Here is a 17,260-nt window from a genome sequence, read left to right as displayed (position 1 = left end):
ATCTACTTCACCAGTGATTCAGAACTTTCAAGTGCCAACAAATCCAGTCAGAGAAAATGTATGCATGCACCTGACATGAAAGAATTGATCAACTGATTTTGAAACGTTATTTATTTTCGTTGTCATATGTTTTTTTCATCAATGTACAAATCCCAACGATTAAAATTCATATACAAAATGGCACAACTGAATTCATCACAATATCGTCTCCTTTCTATCAATCATCAAAGAAGGGAACAAGAAAATCAAGATCAGAACAGTTTCCACTTAATAGGCTCTTACATTACATCATTACTCAAAATGAGTTGTGTGCTTCTCAGAGACATGCCAAAAAGAGCATGCAGCTCAAATTATGTTTGAAATCTGACAGTGTTTCTTCCTTCTATCTTCATGAATCGGTATTGCAAGATGGTGGTTGGTAGTGGTTGTGGTGGTGTTATTGCCACTCCATTCATCTAAATGACATTCCTGCTCAGTTCAACCATCTCCAATTATCTCGTCACAGTGCCAGGCTTATCCAGCCTGTCGAACCCCCCATTGTTTTGGGTGAATCAATGCTAACTTTAGCCTGTGGCGGCTATAGCAACGTAATGAAGGGCTGCAGTCACTCCTAGTCCAAGTTAAGAGAAAGATTAAACAATTGGTCTTTAAAGGATAGAAAACCAGGATATGTATTTCCACTTCAAACTCTCAACTTTGCATCAGTGTTCTTTTCATTCAAAAGTATTGTCAATCTACATCCTCCTACTTGCATTCATCCTACTTTCTCCATTCAGCCATATTCAACCACCTCCAATATCAGAATTTCATCACAGGAAGCTGTCCTTGATGGCGCCAGGTTTCTCCAGTGCACTTTTCCGGCGAGCGGCAGCTTCCAGGATCTTCTTGCGGGGCCCCAGTTGGATGCGGATGCCCTTGAGGTCGTCGTCGGAACAGAGCATCAGCGCCTCCAGGTCCAGCTGTTCGCGGGTGAAGGCTGGTGAGAAGTCTGGCAGGGAGATGGATGAGAGGAAGGCATCCAGCGGGGAGGTCTCCTCATCCTGGTCGTCATCCAGGCCGATCTCTTCCTGGTTCCAGGGCAGGTCGTCGTCCCCCTCGTCCTCAACAAAGCCTGTGTCCTCCCCTTCTGTGTCGAACCCCTCCCTGCGGATGAGGAAGCCCAGGTTTTCATTGTTCCCACTGGGGAAGTCGTCGGGCTCTATCCCCATCTCCATGGAGAAGTTCTTCCTGAAGACCATGTTCCCCAGGCCGGGCCGTTTGAAGATGGACTCCTTGGCTCCTGGGCCATCTCCTCCTTCGTCATCGTCATTAACGTCATCATCAGTGAATCTTCTCATCCCTCCATCCTCTTCCTCATCGATCTCGTCCTGCTCGGAGAAAACGCCCATGAACTCAGGCTTCCCAGAGAGGGTGCCGTTCTCCTGCTTGACGAAGATGACGTTCCCATCTCTTCCCACCTTCTCCGTCGTTCCTTTATCCTTTTTCCCGAATATCCTCTGGAGGGTCCCCTTCGACCGGGCCGTAAGCGAGCCTGAGGTATCGGAGGCGATCAGCTTGGAGAACTGCTCGTTCACACTGTTGATGGTGCCCATCTTGGAGAACGACGGAGATGCCGTGCTGGCCTCTGACACTGACCCTTGGTACATCTTATCCATCTTGCTCTTGTGCCTTTTTTTGACTCTCTCACACAGCTTCACCCGCATTTCAGCCTCTTTGGTGGCCTCCTTCTTCAGCCTGGCCACTTTCTTGGCATTCTGGATGGTCTGCTGTGATGCGGCACTGTCCAGGAATCGCACGCAGTCCATGCGGTCGCCCGACGCTGCCACGTCCATAGCTGTGTGGAAGTCGTTGTCCTGGGAGAAGAGGTTGGCGCCGAAGTTGACCAGGAAGCTGAGGATGTGCATGTGACCATTGGTGGCGGCGTGGTGCAGCGGCGTGTTGCCCCAGATGTCACTCCTGTTGGGGTCCCCTCTGAAAGAACACAGAAACATCTGTCAGTCAATCAACAAACCAATTAATCAACCAACCAATCATACATTTCTATGACACAAGATTATATAAAATATGTTTTATCTCTGTGATTTATGTTCAGCTTTGGCTCATCATTGTAGGTGTGAAAGGTATGCAGTTGGACAAGTTTTATGTTGTAAGTAAAAAAGTCCCTCCAGATGAGTACATGGACAAGGCTACACTGAAGGAAAGCCTTTGTTCAACTAGGAAAACTGACTCTGGTATGTTTGCTTTTAGATTATTCCAGTTTTTCTGTGTGTATTTTTTTCTAAACACTGAAATGTCATTATTGACTCCCTGATTTGAAGTTATGGAATTCATCTTGATCATTTGTGTAATCATCGCTTTCTGGAATGATGGTGATTCTACCAGATTGTCTTTGTCCCTCTCCTCCACAGAGCAGTCTCAGGTACAGGAGGCCTACTCTACACCTTCACTGTGTGTGTGTGTTCATTTATTGACAGCTCCCAGTCTGAGGTTTCTTTCTCTTTTTACTCTCTGATCTGAACGGGTCTCTAGGATCCGAACCGGCACGTGTCTGTTTGGGTCGGTTTTTCCACAGGCCTTTTTCAGAACTGGTCTGACTGTCCTGGGTTCCATTCGGAATGGGAATCTGTTTTTTTGTTTGTTGATGAAACAATTCGGATTGGGTGGGAAAGCCACAGATCCAATGCGCAACTTTTTAGACCTGTGAAGACCTCTACCTCAAACCCGGTATCAATGCTGAGGATATGAGAGTGGAGTGGTTTAGACTTCCCCACCAAGGCTCTGCTGTTCATCTTTACCAATACTGAAGAGACAACTGTAAGGATCAGATGGTCTCCTACAGGGGAAGTACAGCACTGTTTAAAGACTAACTGAAAAGATGCAACACCTTGAAACTGACCAGGGTACAAGGCAATGATGATGGGTTTTATCAAGTACTTTACCAAGACAAAGTCCAGGTATGATGATCTCCCCGTTGAAGTCTGTATTAAAGGTAAGGTTACATTTTCTGTCAAATGCAATAACCTATACAGTCTGCTTTATAACATGTATTCATTTTCTCAAAACCTCACTTCAGTATTTTAAATCTTGTATACCTTTGTGTCTGTAGCTGTTGGCTCCCAGCCAGTGATCTCAATGGAGGAGCTGAGAAGGGTAGCCATTGGTCCGAGGCGTAAATCTAAAGGCTGCTATCCAGGACAGTGAGGGAACTAAGGGAGCCAAATTGTATGGTTGGTATTCAGAGATATAAAGGAACACTGAGAGATTCTACTCTGCCAAACTAAAGGTCACTCAACAGGAGACAAACAGAAAATGATTTGATATGTATTGTTCAACAGAGCCCGCTCAATGAAGTGAGGAAGACAGAATCTCACATTCCTCGTCAGCTGTTCCGGTGTGTTAAGTACATATGTGAAGATGAAAATCATTAAGGGATATTTTGGGGGTGCTCTCTCGTGTTTCTCTTGCTGGTTGCTGTCACATTCGTTGAAATGAACGGACCAAGGCGCAGCGTGCATAGAGTTCCACATGCTTATTATAGTGAAACTCAACAACAAAAACCATCAACAGCAACCGAGCCGTAACGACTTGCGTGCTCACAGGCACTGCATAAAAACAAGATCCCAAACTAAGTTGGGGAAAAAGGCTGCCTAAGTATGATCCCCAATCAGAGACAACGATAGACAGCTGCCTCTGATTGTGAACCATACCCGGCCAACAAAGAAATAGAAAAACTTGAATGCTCACCCAACTCACACACCGACCTAACCAAATAGAGAAATAAAAAGGCTCTCTAAGTTCAGGGCGTGACAGTTTCTTCTACTGTGGACTATCTGTGACCATCTGCCGTCTAAAATATAAAGGATCATGTTAAACAGCAGTGGGATGACCTCAGGATAATTAAAACCTCACCAAGGAACTACTTCTAGTCAAAGATGAATGCATTTTAGCTCATGGTGAGCAAAGGGGTCTCATTCAAGAGAGGGATCGCATCAATGAAGACCTCAACTGTCATCTGAAAAACCTAACTGAGGAGCAGGATCAGATCAAAGAAGCTGATTGTACTCATTAATCAGTTGTGAACAGGAAGGGGTAAAGATCTTGAAACCATTCAAAAACATTCAGTGAATGTGACTCTAGACCCTGATATGGCACATCACCGTCTCATTCTATCTGAGGATGGAAACAAGTGGAACATGGAAATATACATCAGACACTGCCAAGCAAGAGAGGTTTGATACTTTTCTCAGTGTCCTGAGAAGGGGGGTTTTCCTCTGGGAGATTTTACTATGAGGTGCAGGTTAAGGGGAAGACTGAATTGGATTTTGGAGTGGCCAGAGAGCCCATCAACAGAAAGGGGATGAGAACACTGAGTCCTGAGGATGGATCCTGGATTTTGTGGCTGAGGAATGGGAATGAGTACATGATTCTCGCTAATCTTCATGTCTCGTTTTCCCTGAGAGAGAAGCCCCAGAAGGTGGGGGTATTTGTGGATTATGAGAAGGGTCAGGTCTTCATCTACAATGTGGAGGCCAGGACACATATCTACTCTTTCACCGGCTCCACCGTCACTGAGAAACGATATCCTCCAGACCCTGTGGTAAAAATGGCAGCATAAAATATAAGACCTATGATCATCTCTCCTGTAGAAGATACTGACACTGACTGATTCTATAATGGATGTCACTGTCTGACAGTTTGAACAAAGCAAGGCAAATTAACTGTTTTGAGAGTGATAACTTTTGCTTTTCAGTTTGAGTGACCTGTAATTTGTTTATCATTATATCTTTTGCATGGAGGTTTACAACTTCGGGAGAAATGTAAATCCAAACTGTATCAATCAATTAAATGTATTTATAAAGCCCTTCTTACATCAGCTGATGTCACAAATTTCTGTACAGAAACCCAGTCTAAAACCCCAAACAGCAAGCAATGCAGATGTAGAAGCACGGTGGCTAGGAAAAACTCCCTAGAAAGGCCAGAACCTAAGAAGAAACCTAGTGAGGAACCAGGCTATGAGGGGTGGCCAGTCCTCTTCTGGCTGTGCCGGGTGGAGATTATAACAGAACATGGCCAAGATGTTCAAATGTTCATAGATGACCAGCAGGGTCAAATAATAATAATCACAGTGGTTGTCAAGGGTGCAACAAGTCAGCACGTCAGGAGTAAATGTCAGTTGGCTTTTCATAGATTATTACCATGTATTATTTATAACAGTGAATAACGTGTTTTCTGTATTTTTAAGGTATATTGCAGATATTGTGAAAAACCTTTATCTACACAGTGTACAAAACATTATGAAGAACTTCCTAATCTTGAGTTTCACCCCATTTGCCCTTAAAACAGCCTCAATTCACCGGGCATGGACTCTACAAGGTGTCAAAATTGTTCCACATGGATGCTGGCCCATGTTAACTCCAATTCTTCCCACAGATGTGTCAAGTTGGCTGCATGTCCTTTTGGTGGTGGACCATTCTTGATACACACAGGAAACTATTGAGTGTAAAAAACCCAGCAGCATTGCAGTTTTTGAAACACTTAAATTGGTGCACCTGGAACCTACTATCATACCCTGTAAAAAGGCATTTAAATATTTTGTCTTGCCCATTCGCCCTCTGAATGGCAAACATATACAATCCATGTCTCAATTGTCTCAAGGTATAAAAATTATTCTTCAACCTGTCTCCCCCCTTCAGCTACACTGATTGAAGTGGATTTAAAAGGTGACATCAATAAGGCATCATAGCTTTCACCTGGATTCACCTGGTCAGTCTATGTCATGGAAATAGCAGGTGCTCCTAATGTTTTGTACACTCAGTGTCTATAGACATGTATACATATTAACACATACAGTGGGGAGAACAAGTATTTGATAACCTGCAAAATCGGGAGTGTTTCCTACTTACAAAGCATGTAGAGGTCTGTAATTTTTATCATAGGTACACTTCAACTATGAGAGACGGAATCTAAAACAAAAATCCAGAAAATCACATTGTATGATTTTTAAGTAATTAAATTGCATTTGAAGTACTTGATACATCAGAAATCAGAATTTGTAATTTAAAAAAAAAATGTACCCCCTTTTTCTCCCCAATTTCGTGGTATCCAATTGTTAGTAGTTACTATCTTGTCTCATCGCTCCAACTCCTGTAAGGGCTCGGGAGAGATGAAGGTCGAAAGTCATGCGTCCCCCGAAACACAACCCAACCAAGCCGCACTGCTTCTTAACACAGCGCGCATCCAACCCGGAAGCCAGCCGCACCAATATGTCGGAGGAAACACCGTGCACCTGGCAACCTTGGTTAGCGCGCACTGCGCCTGGCCTGCCACAGGAGTCGCTGGAGTGCGATGAGACAAGGATATCCCTGCCAGTCAAACCCTCCCTAACCCGAACGACGCTAGACCAATTGTGCGTCGCCCCACGGACCTCACGGTCGCGGCCGGCTGCGACACATCCGACAGAGTCTCTGGTGGCACAGCTAGCGCTGCAGTGCAGTGCTCTAGACCACTGCGCTACCGGAGCAGAACTTAATATTTGGTACAGAAACCTTTGTTTGCAATTACAGAGATCATACGTTTCCTGTAGTTCTTGACCAGGTTTGCACACACTGCAGCAGGGATTTTGGCCCACTCCTCCATACAGACCTTCTCCAGATCCTTCAGGTTTCGGGGCTGTCGCTGGGCAATACGGACTTTCAGCTCCCTCCAAAGATTTTCTATTGGGTTCAGGTCTGGAAACTGGCTAGGCCACTCCAGGACCTTGAGATGCTTCTTACGGAGCCACTCATTAGTTGCCCTAGCTGTGTGTTTCAGGTCGTTGTCATGCTGGAAGACCCAGCCATGACCCATCTTCAATGCTCTTACTGAGGGAAGGAGGTTGTTGGCCAAGATCTCGCGATACATGGCCCCATCCATCCTCCCCTCAATATGGTGCAGTCATCCTGTCCCCTTTGCAGAAAAGCATCCCCAAAGAATGATGTTTCCACCTCCATGCTTCATGGTTGGGATGGTGTTCTTGGGGTTGTACTCATCCTTCTTCTTCCTCCAAACACGACGAGGAGAGTTTAGACCATAAAGCTATATTTTTGTCTCATCAGACTACATGACCTTCTTCCATTCCTCCTCTGGATCATCCAGATGGTCATTGGCAAACTTCAGACGGGCCTGGACATGCGCTGGCTTGAGCAGGGGGACCTTGTGTGCGCTGTAGGATTTTAATCCATGACGGTGTAGTGTGTTACTAATGGTTTTCTGTGGTCCCAGCTCTCTTCAGGTCATTGACCAGGTCCTGCCGTGTAGTTCTGGGCTGATCCCTCACCTTCCTCATGATCATTGATGCCCAACGAGGTGAGATCTTGCATGGAGCCCCAGACCGAGGGTGATTGACCGCCATCTTGAACTTCTTCCATTTTCTAATATTTGCGCCAACAGTTGTTGCCTTCTCACCAAGCTGCTTGCCTATTGTCCTGTAGCCCATCCCAGCCTTGTGCAGGTCTACAATTTTATCCCTGATGTCCTTACACAGCTCTCTGGTCTTGGCCATTGTGGAGAGGTTGGCGTCTGTTTGATTGAGTGTGTGGACAGGTGTCTTTTATACAGGTAACGAGTTCAAACAGGTGCAGTTAACACAGGTAATGAGTGGAGAACATGAGGGCTTCTTAAAGAAAAATTAACAGGTCTGTGAGAGCCGAATTCTTATTGGTTGGTAGGTGATCAAATACTTATGTCATGCAATAAAATGCAAATTAATTACTTGAAAATCATACAATGTGATTTTCTGGATGTTTGTTTTAGATTCCGTCTCTCACAGTTGAAGTGTACCTATGATAACAATTACAGACCTCTACATGCTTTGTCAGTAGGAAAACCTGCAAAATCAGCAGTGTATCAAATACTTGTTCTCCCCACTGTATGTCCATATCAATCTGAATCTAACAATACAATATAATGAACAACACTTGAAAACTAAATAATGAGTCTTTAACTGATGTTGTATAATAGCATTCCTATAATAAATGAATGAAAAAGGACTGCCACCAACGTTATCCTCATGAAGTACAAACCAACCCTTCCTTATGGGTTAATTGGTAAGCCATTAAGAATGAAAGTCCTTTGTGCCATCACGACCTCTATAAAACTCCCGATTGCAGTATCTTAGCAACAGGTGATCATTAAACCGAGTTTGTTGAAGTACATCCTACTGCTAACGCCCAACATGGAAATACGCAGCTATGATCACAAAGGTATGATTGACATCATTCCAATCATTTTATAAAAATACACTGAGTTCAATGTTATGAAAACTTCGTAATCCATTGTTTGTGTGATTCAATTAAATAATCAAGCAATTGGTCAGTTGTCATCTTGACAGAAATAAATAAGAGAGATGAAAATCAGGTCTGTTTTTTTTCCTGCAGTATGAAAGCAGGGGAAAGCTGCTAGGGGAATGAAGGGCTCTATTGTTTGTCATGAATTACATGATTCCCCTTGGCTGATTACATATTTGGCTCTGCTTATGGGAAAATGTGGTCTAAAAGGCTGTGGGGGGACAGTTTCAGAGTGGCATGCATGTCTAATGCACAAAAATAACATGGGTGAAATGTGACATGGACATACAGTACATTGTAGAATATAGTTAAAATCTCAGAGGCATTCAGTCACCATTTGAGGACGGTGGTTTAAGTTGATAGAGAAACCTGTGAGGTTGAAACCCATGTGACACAACTAACTGCACCTCTCTCACCTATAAATCCTTAATGAGGGTAGTCTCTAGTAGGTTTATGGGCATCAGGAATGAGGTGATGGGCATTCCTTCTATCACTTCAATTAACAATAAAGACCACCTTTGCTCTTCGTTCAAGTATTTGTTTTGGGAACGAGCAGCAGTGCTGGGAATAGGATCAGCATTAGGCCACTTCCGGACTTTTATCCTCCAACTGCATCCCTCCCAACAAAACATGTCATCAATATTAAAGGAGATAAAATATTACAGTATTCACTGGACTGGTACTATAGGTTTTGTGACTATTTTGTAGGTTACTGGAGGATTCCTTTATTGTTGTGTTTTAGCAACTCATCAATGTAGATTTGAGATTGGAAATATCCGTCCTCATACCAGGAAGAATTCATCAAGGTAATGACAGTAATGGACAAGGACTAGGAAGAGGTCAAAAGGTAAACCATAACCTATAGCTTCTATCCTTCCTCGTCATGTCAGGCAGAGTCAGCAGAGTTTCTGCTATTTTTTCATTGGATTAGAAGTTAATTGATCTAAACATACATAGGGTAAATTAAATTAAAAGAGGTCCAAATAAATTCACATTCTAATAGTTTAGACTTGGTTAAATCAGTTAACTAATATGAGAAAAATCATTTCTGAATTAGGTTTCAATTGATTGGAATTAGTGATTGTAAAAACGTCACAATATATATTGCTAATATGCCACTTAAAATATTTTGGGATTGTAGGTATGGGAAGGTAGGCTATGACTTCTGAATATCAACTGCACTCACCCTCGGCTACATATAAGTTGAAGGGCCTCGACGTGTCCATGAAAAGCAGCCCATAGCGTAGGCGTCATCCCGTCCTCGTCCGGAGAATTCAGGTCTTTCCTGGTAGCCTCTTTCAAGAGGTCCAGGTAGCCATCGATCGCTGCTTTGTGGTACCTAGACATGTTTACTCTGTGTTTAGAACGCTACACGGTGAAATTAAATAAAAAGGCACGTCTTTTAGCAGAAGAAATATGGCATTTTGTTCTTCCTTCCAGCGCGTTGGAGCGCCACAATTACGCATCGGAGATGTGAGTGGTTTGGTCAGAGCGCTGGGCGTCATCATATCGGTGGAACTCACTGCCATAAAACAAAAGCAAAGTCCATTTGGGATTTGTCATGCTGTCCCATTGAGGAAATTCAAGAAACTACAATTGATATGCTGAGAGAAGTTATTAGGCTACTGTATAGGCCTAGTCACATGTTGCTAAATGATGGAATGGCAATGACAGAGACAATATATAGTCAAAATATGTTAAATGAATTGTGCATATATCAGTAGGCTTTTTTTAATTCATAAAATGTCACGAGGTCATAAAACAGGACAGTGGCCATACCTGGCTTGGCGCGCTTTTGAACTCAGCGCAAAAAGAAAGCCGCACACATCTCAGGTGGTCTAAAGTACTCCATTCCAGTAGATGGCAGTATCGCCCTTTAGGGCGTTTCTGAACTCTGACTGACTGCACCACCAAAATTAGTTATTAGGAAGCAGAAATCTCCACAACGAAATTTGACTTATTTATGGCACTGTCAGAGTACACAAAAGCCACTCAAGCACTCATCATGGAATGACAGCAGGTAAACGTACTCCACCACAACCAGTCTCACCGCAAGAAACTCAACCACCGGTTGTTTGAACAGGGTGCTCTGCAGTCGCTGACCGATTTGTACTAGATCGACGCTCTGCGGCCCTAAAGAATCGGAGATGTCCGACAATGGTGCCTCAGCGATCAACCTTCTGTCTTATGAGACACTGGTACACGCCGTGGCAGGTGCAGTGGTAAGGACATCTCAACGTAGTTTGCCTATGTATGAACAGTCCTTTAATAATAAAGACAATGCCAAAACGTTCGAATAACTACACTGAAATGTTACAACCGGTGCCTCTAGCTAGTTTGTTAGTTAGCATACTGTGTCAGATTGTATCAACTGAATTTTGTCGTGTAACTTAGGTTTAACTACCCGTCTATTCTATATATCATAATGTATTTGCTTCTAGGGTAGCATGACGGCGATGTCCGTCTTCTTTCCTTTGGATACAGCGAGGATCAGACTTCAGGGTGAGTTGTAGAGTAATTGGTGGTACATACTGACTGCTGATAACCATCTTTGTTGTCAGTGTGGCCATACTTGTCTGCTATAACGTTGGACTCTGCACCCAAGGGTCAGTGAGTTCACAAGGAAATGAGTGATGGATATATAGAAGTGGAAGCATTGACAAGAGAGACCTTACCATTGCATGAGCATACCAGACCTGCAGACTACTTCCAATGTTACAATAATGTAAGAAAATGACAATCCCTTTTCTGCCTTCGTTTTCTGTTGCAGTGGATGAGAATCGGAAGTCCAAATCGACTGCCATTCTCCTGGCTGAAATAGCAAAGGAGGAAGGCCTGTGAGTATTGTATGGAACTGTACACCTACTTTACTACAATTTATAATCCACCTTAGATTGCGTCAAATCAATTGACTGGAAAGGAAAGCTGGCCTCGTACCACCGCATACGGGCTTTCACTGGGCTGTTGTACCCATAGATCTAGAATAGATTAGTAGAATGGCCATTCCTTCAGTTCAAAGCAATGTCCATTCCACCCATTGTATTTCTATGACTACTTTTGTGTTGGGCCAGGAGTTTTCCCCAGTCAGATCACATGCACAGGAAAAACTCCTAGTCCTGGGTTTCCATGGCCCAATGACTGACTTTGTGGATTTCCCTGGTCTTTCTCCCCTCCCAGTTTGTCTCTGTACAGAGGCTGGTTCCCAGTCATCTCCAGTCTGTGCTGCTCCAACTTTGTCTACTTCTACACCTTCAACACGCTGAAGAAAGTCATGGTGGGTCATCAAGGCCGGTCCAGACCGGGAAAAGATCTTCTCATGGGCTTCATCTCAGGTAGGAGGACCGAACAGGGACCTTTTAGTGGTAATGGCTAAGTCACTATCAACCTACTGCCACCTAATTTGATGGACTCTAAGTCATTGATGTAGTTATATTAGGGAAGGGGAGTCTGAGAGGTGATTAACAGAGAGATTCATTGAAGAAAGTTGATTTGACCTCCATATTGAAATGTATTTAAATGTCTTTCTGTTGCCCAAGTTGTGTGTTTCTCCCCCAGGATCAGTGAACGTGCTCCTGACCACGCCCATGTGGGTGGTCAACACCCGGCTCAAGCTGCAGGGGGCAAAGTTCAGGAACGAAGACCTCCAGCAGACCCACTACAGAGGCATCTTTGGTGTGTGTGTCTATTTGTGTTATTCACTGTCTCTTTTCAGTACTAATAAAATGTGACTTACTATCATCATACAATGTGTGTTTTCGATTGCAGATGCTTTCTCACAGATCATAGCCAGGGAGGGAGTGGGGACTCTTTGGAATGGTACACTGCCTTCTCTGGTGCTGGTACTCAACCCTGCAGTCGTGTTCATGTTCTATGAAGCCATGAAGAGGAGAGCAGGCAGAGGAGGGAGGAAGGTGAGGTAAGGAGAGGAGGGAGCCAACTGTGTCAGTCATGCTGAAGGTTTTTAAGCCTTTGTTTTGTTTTTGTCTGCTTCTAGATTACATCAGCAGAGATCTTTCTCATTGGCGCTGTGGCCAAGGCCATAGCTACCACGGCGACGTATCCCCTGCAGACCGTCCAGGCCATTCTCAGGGTAAAGAAATACACATGCAAACTTGTGTATCTCTAAACGCACACACCTGCTAACTGAACACTCATAGCAGTGTTTCCCCAACGTTACCCATCAAACTGTGTCTGATATCATGATTATGTACTGCTCAGTAAAATAAGTCTGTATTTCCTGTACTCACAGCTCATTTTGTTGATTAAGTTACTGTCTTTCTATCCCCCCAGTTTGGGCAGCACAAAGCTGAGGGCAAGGGAGGTCTACTGGGCAGTCTCCGAAACATAGTCTACCTACTTATGGACAGAATCAAGTGAGTAGATCTCACACACACAATGGAACTCTTGCGTCTCAGCAGTCTGACTACTGCAATGTGGCGGGACACTTTCAGACCGTCTTGTGCCAATGAGTATGTCTTGTGTTGATCCATCGCCGTGTTCCCTCCCTGTCCTCTCCCCTGCAGGAGGCATGGTGTGCTGGGCTTATACAAAGGCCTGGAGGCCAAACTGCTCCAGACGGTACTAACGGCAGCCCTCATGTTTGTGGTGTATGAGAAGATCACCGCAGCCACCTTCAAGGTCATGGGCATCAACAAGAAACTGAAGCACTGAGGTGTGAGCTGGCCCTTAGACCTCAACCTGCACTGGCTATACAACAGTGGTCACCACCCACTCTGGCCCCGGAGAGGAGCTCACAGGGTGTGCCGGGTTTTGTTCCTGCCCAGCAATGAAACCCCTGGTTCAACGTTCAGATTGACCTATAGATATTACCACGTATCTGGAACTTGATTCAGGTGTGCTTAGCACTGGGTTATGACAAAAGCCTACACACCTGTCTCCAAGATGAGGGTTGGTGACCACTGGGCTACTGACTCCCCATCCCAACTCCCCTTTCCTCAATCCCAACATACACCTCAACCAGAGATGGTGTCTCTCCTCCTCTCTTTTCCCCTTACACTCAGAGGTTTATTCCACATACAGTATTCATATCTGTCTTCCCTACGCTGCCAATATGGGTGAATCTCTCTGGAAATGGTTGTACATGGTCTTATAGGAGGTGCCATAACTCTAGAATATGCATTCTGTGGCAATTGTATTATATCTGAATGAATGTTATTACAGTTGAAGCTTGTTATGCTTTCTCCACCACTATTACCCTGGAGTGCTGATAACAACTAGCAGTTTTACTAGCCAACTCCTTTTGGCTTAGATGTTGTCTTGCCAAATAGTTGTTTAGAAAGACGATGCCAAACAACTATTTGCTTAACAAGCTTGGACAATACCCAAGCGAGTGAAGAGCAATATTCTCAAGAACTTTGAGGGCTTGAGTGAAGCATCAAGGTATTTGCAGACATGGCTATATTCTATTTAAATCTCTGTATATGTCACGGTGCTCCTTCAGCCCTGCGTTAAGACCACTGCAAACCCTTTCCGGAGAGCTGTTACTGCTCTTGAAAAGTAGGTGTTGATTTCTCAGCTGGCTGTGACAGTTTGGTGGCTACAGTTGAAGTTGGTAGTTTACATACACCTTAGCCAAATACATTTAAACTCACAATTCCTGACATTTAATCCTAGTAAAAATTTCCTGTATTAGGTCAGTTGGGATCACCACTTTATTTTAAGAATGTGAAATGTCAGAATAGAGTGATTTATTTCAGCTCTTATTTCTTTCATCACATTCCTAGTGGGTCAGAAGTTTACATACACTCAATTAGTATTTGGTAGCATTGCCTTTGTTTAACTTGGGTCAAACGTTTCGGGTAGCCTTCCACAAGCTTCCTACAATAAGTTGGGTGTATTTTGGCCCATTCCTCCTTATAGAGCTGGTGTAACTGAGTCAGGTTGTAAGGCCTCCTTGCTCACACATGCTTTTTCAGTTCTGCCCACAAATTTTCTATAGGATTGAGGTCAGGGCTTTGATGGCCACTCTAATACCTTGAATTTGTTGTCCTTAAGCCATTTTGCCACAACTTTGGAAGTATGCCTGGGGTCATTGTCCATTTGGAAAACCCATTTGCGACCAAGCTTTAACTTCCTGACTGATGTCTTGAGATGTTGCTTCAATATATCCACATAATTATCCATCCTCATGATGCCATCTGTTTTGTGAAGTGCACCAGTCCCTCCTGCCACAAAGCACCCCCACAACATGATGCTGCCACCCCCGTGCTTCATGGTTGGGATGGTGTTCTTTGGCTTGCAAGCCTCCCCTTTCTCCTCCAAACATAACAATGGTCATTATGGCCAAACAGTTCTATTTTCGTTTCATCAGACCAGAGAACAATTCTCCACAAAGTACGATCCTTGTCCCTATGTACAGTTGCAAACCGTAGTCTGGCTTTTTTATGTCGGTTTTGGAGCAGTGGCTTCTGCCTTGCTGATTGGCCTTTCAGGTTATGTCGATATAGGACTAGTTTTACTAAGGATATAAATACTTTTGTACCCGTTTCCTCCAGCACCTTCACAAGGTCCTTTGCTGCTGTTCTGGGATTGATTTTCACTTTTCGATTTGCACCAAAATACGTTCATCTCTAGGAGACAGAACGTGTCCCCTTCCTGAGCGGTATGACGGTTGCGTGGTCCCATGGTGTTTATAATTGTGTACTATTGTTTGTATAGATTAATCTGGTACCTTCAGGCGTTTGGAAATTGCTCCCAAGGATGAACCAGACTTGTGGAGGTCTACAATTTCTTTCTGAGGTCTTGGCTGATTTTCTTTTGATTTTCCCATGATGTCAAGCAAAGAGGCACTGAGTTTGAAGGTAGGCCTTGAAATACATCCACAGGTACACCTCCAATTGACTCAAATTATGTCAATTAGCCTATGAGAAGCTTCTAAAGCCATGACATTTTCTGGTATTTTCCAAGCTGTTTAAATGCACAGTCGACTGTGTATGTAAACTTCTGACCCACTGTAATTGTGATACAATCTGTCTGCAAACAATTGTTGGAAAAATGACTTGTGTCATGCGCAAAGTAGACTTGCCAAAACTATAGTTTGTTAACAAGAAATGTGTGGAGTGCGTGAAACAAGTTTTAATGACTCCAACCTAAGTGTATGTAAACTTCCGACTTCAACTGTATGTGCTGAATAGCCTAAGTTTGATCTGCTTGGCCATCTGCGCACTATTGGCACAGGACAGAAAAAACTTTGCTTCAATTACGTACTGGAAGGGGATTCCAGTTTTTACTCCTGAAATATTTACCTTGTATTGCCTTTTTAATGAAGCCAGTCAACCATTTCTCAGTCTTATGATTTAATTCAGAATACAATAATGATTATTCTAAATGCTTCTCTTATTTAAAACAAGTTTCCCCCAACCACCTAACAAGGAACAACACTGGGCCCTAGTTATTATTAAAATACTGGTTTACCATAAGAGTTTAACCTCGAAGAATGTCTGCAAGACAAAAGGCTACTTTTATTTATTTAGGGTGTCATTATAAGATGAGTGTTATGTCATGTTTCACACAACTGTAGCCAGGAATGTTTGTCTATAGAGAAATTGGATAAATACTTTTAAATATGTTTTACATTTAGATAAATAATCTTAATCTCTAGATTGGATCAACATTTTTCCAATTTGAAAAGCATAGTATACATTTTCTATGCTATCTTGAAATATATCTTGTCTACTTAACTTGCACAGAACATGATGGGGTTTATATTCAAATCTAAACTAGTTAAATGAAAATGGGCCAACTAGAAGAATCAATACATGTACATTTGGCAGTGCTAATTATAATTTCACTGCAGCATTTAGAAATCTATGTAATGTTTTCATGCATTGTTGTCATTGTTCACTGGAATTCTTGAGCCTGTACTTTTTTTATGCTAAGTGCCTCCAAACCTAGGAACTAGCGATGGTGGTGGACCAGATCTGATAGCACTGTAAAGATGGATGACACACATCACATACTGACTGTGCTGATCAGTAGTCAAATCTGTTATGTCTTAAAATCAGTAGTTCATACAACCCATAATCTGCTGCCTTGCTTAGCCTAGACAGTAGGCTATATATGTAGATTGGATGTTCAGAATGATATGACCAGTATGTGACCTGCTTAGCCTAGACAGTAGGCTATGTATGTAGATTGGATGTTCAGAATGATATGACCAGTATGTGACCTGCTTAGCCTAGACAGTAGGCTATGTATTGTGTTCAGAATGATATGGATGTGACCTCAGCCTAGACAGTAGGCTATGTATGTAGATTGGATGTTCAGTATGACCAGTGACCTGCTTAGCCTAGACAGTAGGCTATGTATGTAGATTGGATGTTCAGAATGATATGACCAGTATCTGACCTGCTTAGCCTAGACAGTAGGCTATGTATGTAGATTGGATGTTCAGAATGATATGACCAGTATCTGACCTGCTTAGCCTAGACAGTAGGCGATGGATGTAGATTGGATGTTCAGAATAATATGACCAGTATCTGACCTGCTTAGCCTAGACAGTAGGCGATGGATGTAGATTGGATGTTCAAAATGATATGACCAGTATGTGACCTGCTTAGCCTAGACAGTAGGCGATGGATGTAGATTGGATGTTCAGAATGATATGACCAGTATCTGACCTGCTTAGCCTAGACAGTAGGCGATGGATGTAGATTGGATGTTCAGAATGATATGAACAGTATCTGACCTGCTTAGCCTAGACAGTAGGCTATGTATGTAGATTGGATGTTCAGAATAATATGACCAGTATCTGACCTGCTTAGCCTAGACAGTAGGCGATGGATGTAGATTGGATGTTCAGAATAATATGAACAGTATGGGACCTGCACTAAGAAAGCGGACTGTCTTCCACAGCAATAAATTATACAACTTATAATAACTGTCTACATTTTACTACATCTTTATTGCACCGAAAT

General features: G+C 43.2%; 2 protein-coding genes and 1 pseudogene across 2 annotated transcripts; 2 read left to right on the top strand and 1 right to left on the bottom strand.

Annotated features, from left to right (window-relative positions):
• Window positions 1-93: 93 nt before the first annotated feature.
• Window positions 94-9,820, bottom strand: anks4b (ankyrin repeat and sterile alpha motif domain containing 4B). Its single transcript, XM_064987019.1, has 2 exons — window positions 9,511-9,820; window positions 94-1,971 (listed from the first exon to the last, which is right to left on the bottom strand). Exons 1-2 carry the CDS (start codon window positions 9,669-9,671, stop codon window positions 810-812), a joined length of 1,323 nt encoding a protein of 440 aa, XP_064843091.1. The 5' UTR covers window positions 9,672-9,820; the 3' UTR covers window positions 94-809.
• LOC135554836 (zinc-binding protein A33-like) lies at window positions 2,917-4,615 on the top strand (annotated as a pseudogene).
• Window positions 9,821-10,197: 377 nt separating the features above from the next.
• slc25a17l (solute carrier family 25 member 17-like) lies at window positions 10,198-16,535 on the top strand. The gene is made up of 9 exons (XM_064987020.1): window positions 10,198-10,546; window positions 10,766-10,826; window positions 11,095-11,161; window positions 11,502-11,656; window positions 11,880-11,996; window positions 12,090-12,235; window positions 12,319-12,414; window positions 12,615-12,697; window positions 12,848-16,535. The coding sequence occupies exons 1-9, from the start codon at window positions 10,472-10,474 to the stop codon at window positions 12,993-12,995; spliced, it is 948 nt and encodes a 315-aa protein (XP_064843092.1). The 5' UTR covers window positions 10,198-10,471; the 3' UTR covers window positions 12,996-16,535.
• Window positions 16,536-17,260: the final 725 nt, after the last annotated feature.

This window comes from Oncorhynchus masou, chromosome 14, assembly GCF_036934945.1.
Source record: "Oncorhynchus masou masou isolate Uvic2021 chromosome 14, UVic_Omas_1.1, whole genome shotgun sequence".
NCBI lineage: Eukaryota > Metazoa > Chordata > Actinopteri > Salmoniformes > Salmonidae > Oncorhynchus > Oncorhynchus masou.
Note: the sequence above shows the minus strand (reverse complement) of the source record. Positions and strands in the feature narration are given on the sequence as shown.